Source organism: Oxyura jamaicensis (assembly GCF_011077185.1).
Source record: "Oxyura jamaicensis isolate SHBP4307 breed ruddy duck chromosome 2 unlocalized genomic scaffold, BPBGC_Ojam_1.0 oxy2_random_OJ72906, whole genome shotgun sequence".
Classification (NCBI taxonomy): domain Eukaryota; kingdom Metazoa; phylum Chordata; class Aves; order Anseriformes; family Anatidae; genus Oxyura; species Oxyura jamaicensis.
Genome location: NW_023303485.1, coordinates 9,344 through 10,072, shown reverse-complemented (window position 1 = coordinate 10,072; position 729 = coordinate 9,344). Strand labels below are relative to the sequence as shown.

The following is a 729-nucleotide window of genomic DNA, read 5'->3' as shown; positions in this document are numbered from 1 at the left end:
CGGCGCCGCTCCGCCGCGCAGTCCCCGCCGCACGTCGGGCCGCCGGAGCCTCACGTCGGGCCGCCGCCCCGCCGCGATCGCTATGAATGCGAGCCGGGCCCTGCTCTCCGCCGCCTTGCTCGCCGGCCTCCTCTGGGATTTACCGTGCTGCCTCCCGGCCTCCCTCCCCGCCGCCGAGGAGCTCGCCAAGGGCGGCAGGGGCCGCAGGGCGCCGCGGTCCCCCCGGGAGAGCCGGCAGAGGCAGGGGGGACAGCCCGGGGGCCGGGCGCCCCCCAGGGCGGAGCCCCACGAGTATATGCTGTCCCTCTTCAGGACCTACTCCATCGCCGAGAAGCTGGGCATCAACGCCAGCTTTTTCCAGTCGTCCAAGTCCGCCAACACCATCACTAGTTTCGTGGATAGGGGACAAGGTAAGCGCCGACCCCCCCCCCCCCCCAGTACTCGCCCATCTCCCCGCAGCGTGCTTTATTTTTTGGGTTAGGCTCTTTTTCTTCTTCTTCTTTCCTTTCCTTCTTATTATTTTCCTTCCCTTCGGTGTCTTTGCGGAACCTGTGCGTTTATTTTAAAGCAAACTGGCCCGCAGCGCGAATCCCGGAGCTGCATGCGGGACCCACGTGTGGTCGTCCCCAGATCGGCTCGGGGACAGGGAAAAAGCAGCCCCCGATCTGCGCGGTGTAAATGAAACCCTGGAAAAAAAAAAAAAAAAAAAAAAAAAAAAAAAAAAAAAAA

At 62.6% G+C, this 729-nt stretch overlaps 1 protein-coding gene across 1 annotated transcript in view; it reads left to right on the top strand.

The window, feature by feature from the left end:
• Positions 1-6: 6 nt before the first annotated feature.
• GDF6 (growth differentiation factor 6) overlaps positions 7-729 on the top strand; it is a 10,042-nt gene continuing 9,319 nt past the window's right edge. The window contains exon 1 of the mRNA XM_035311283.1: positions 7-410. Coding sequence (XP_035167174.1) covers positions 83-410 — 328 coding nt within the window. The 5' untranslated portion in view covers positions 7-82. The remainder of the gene's footprint in view (positions 411-729) is intronic.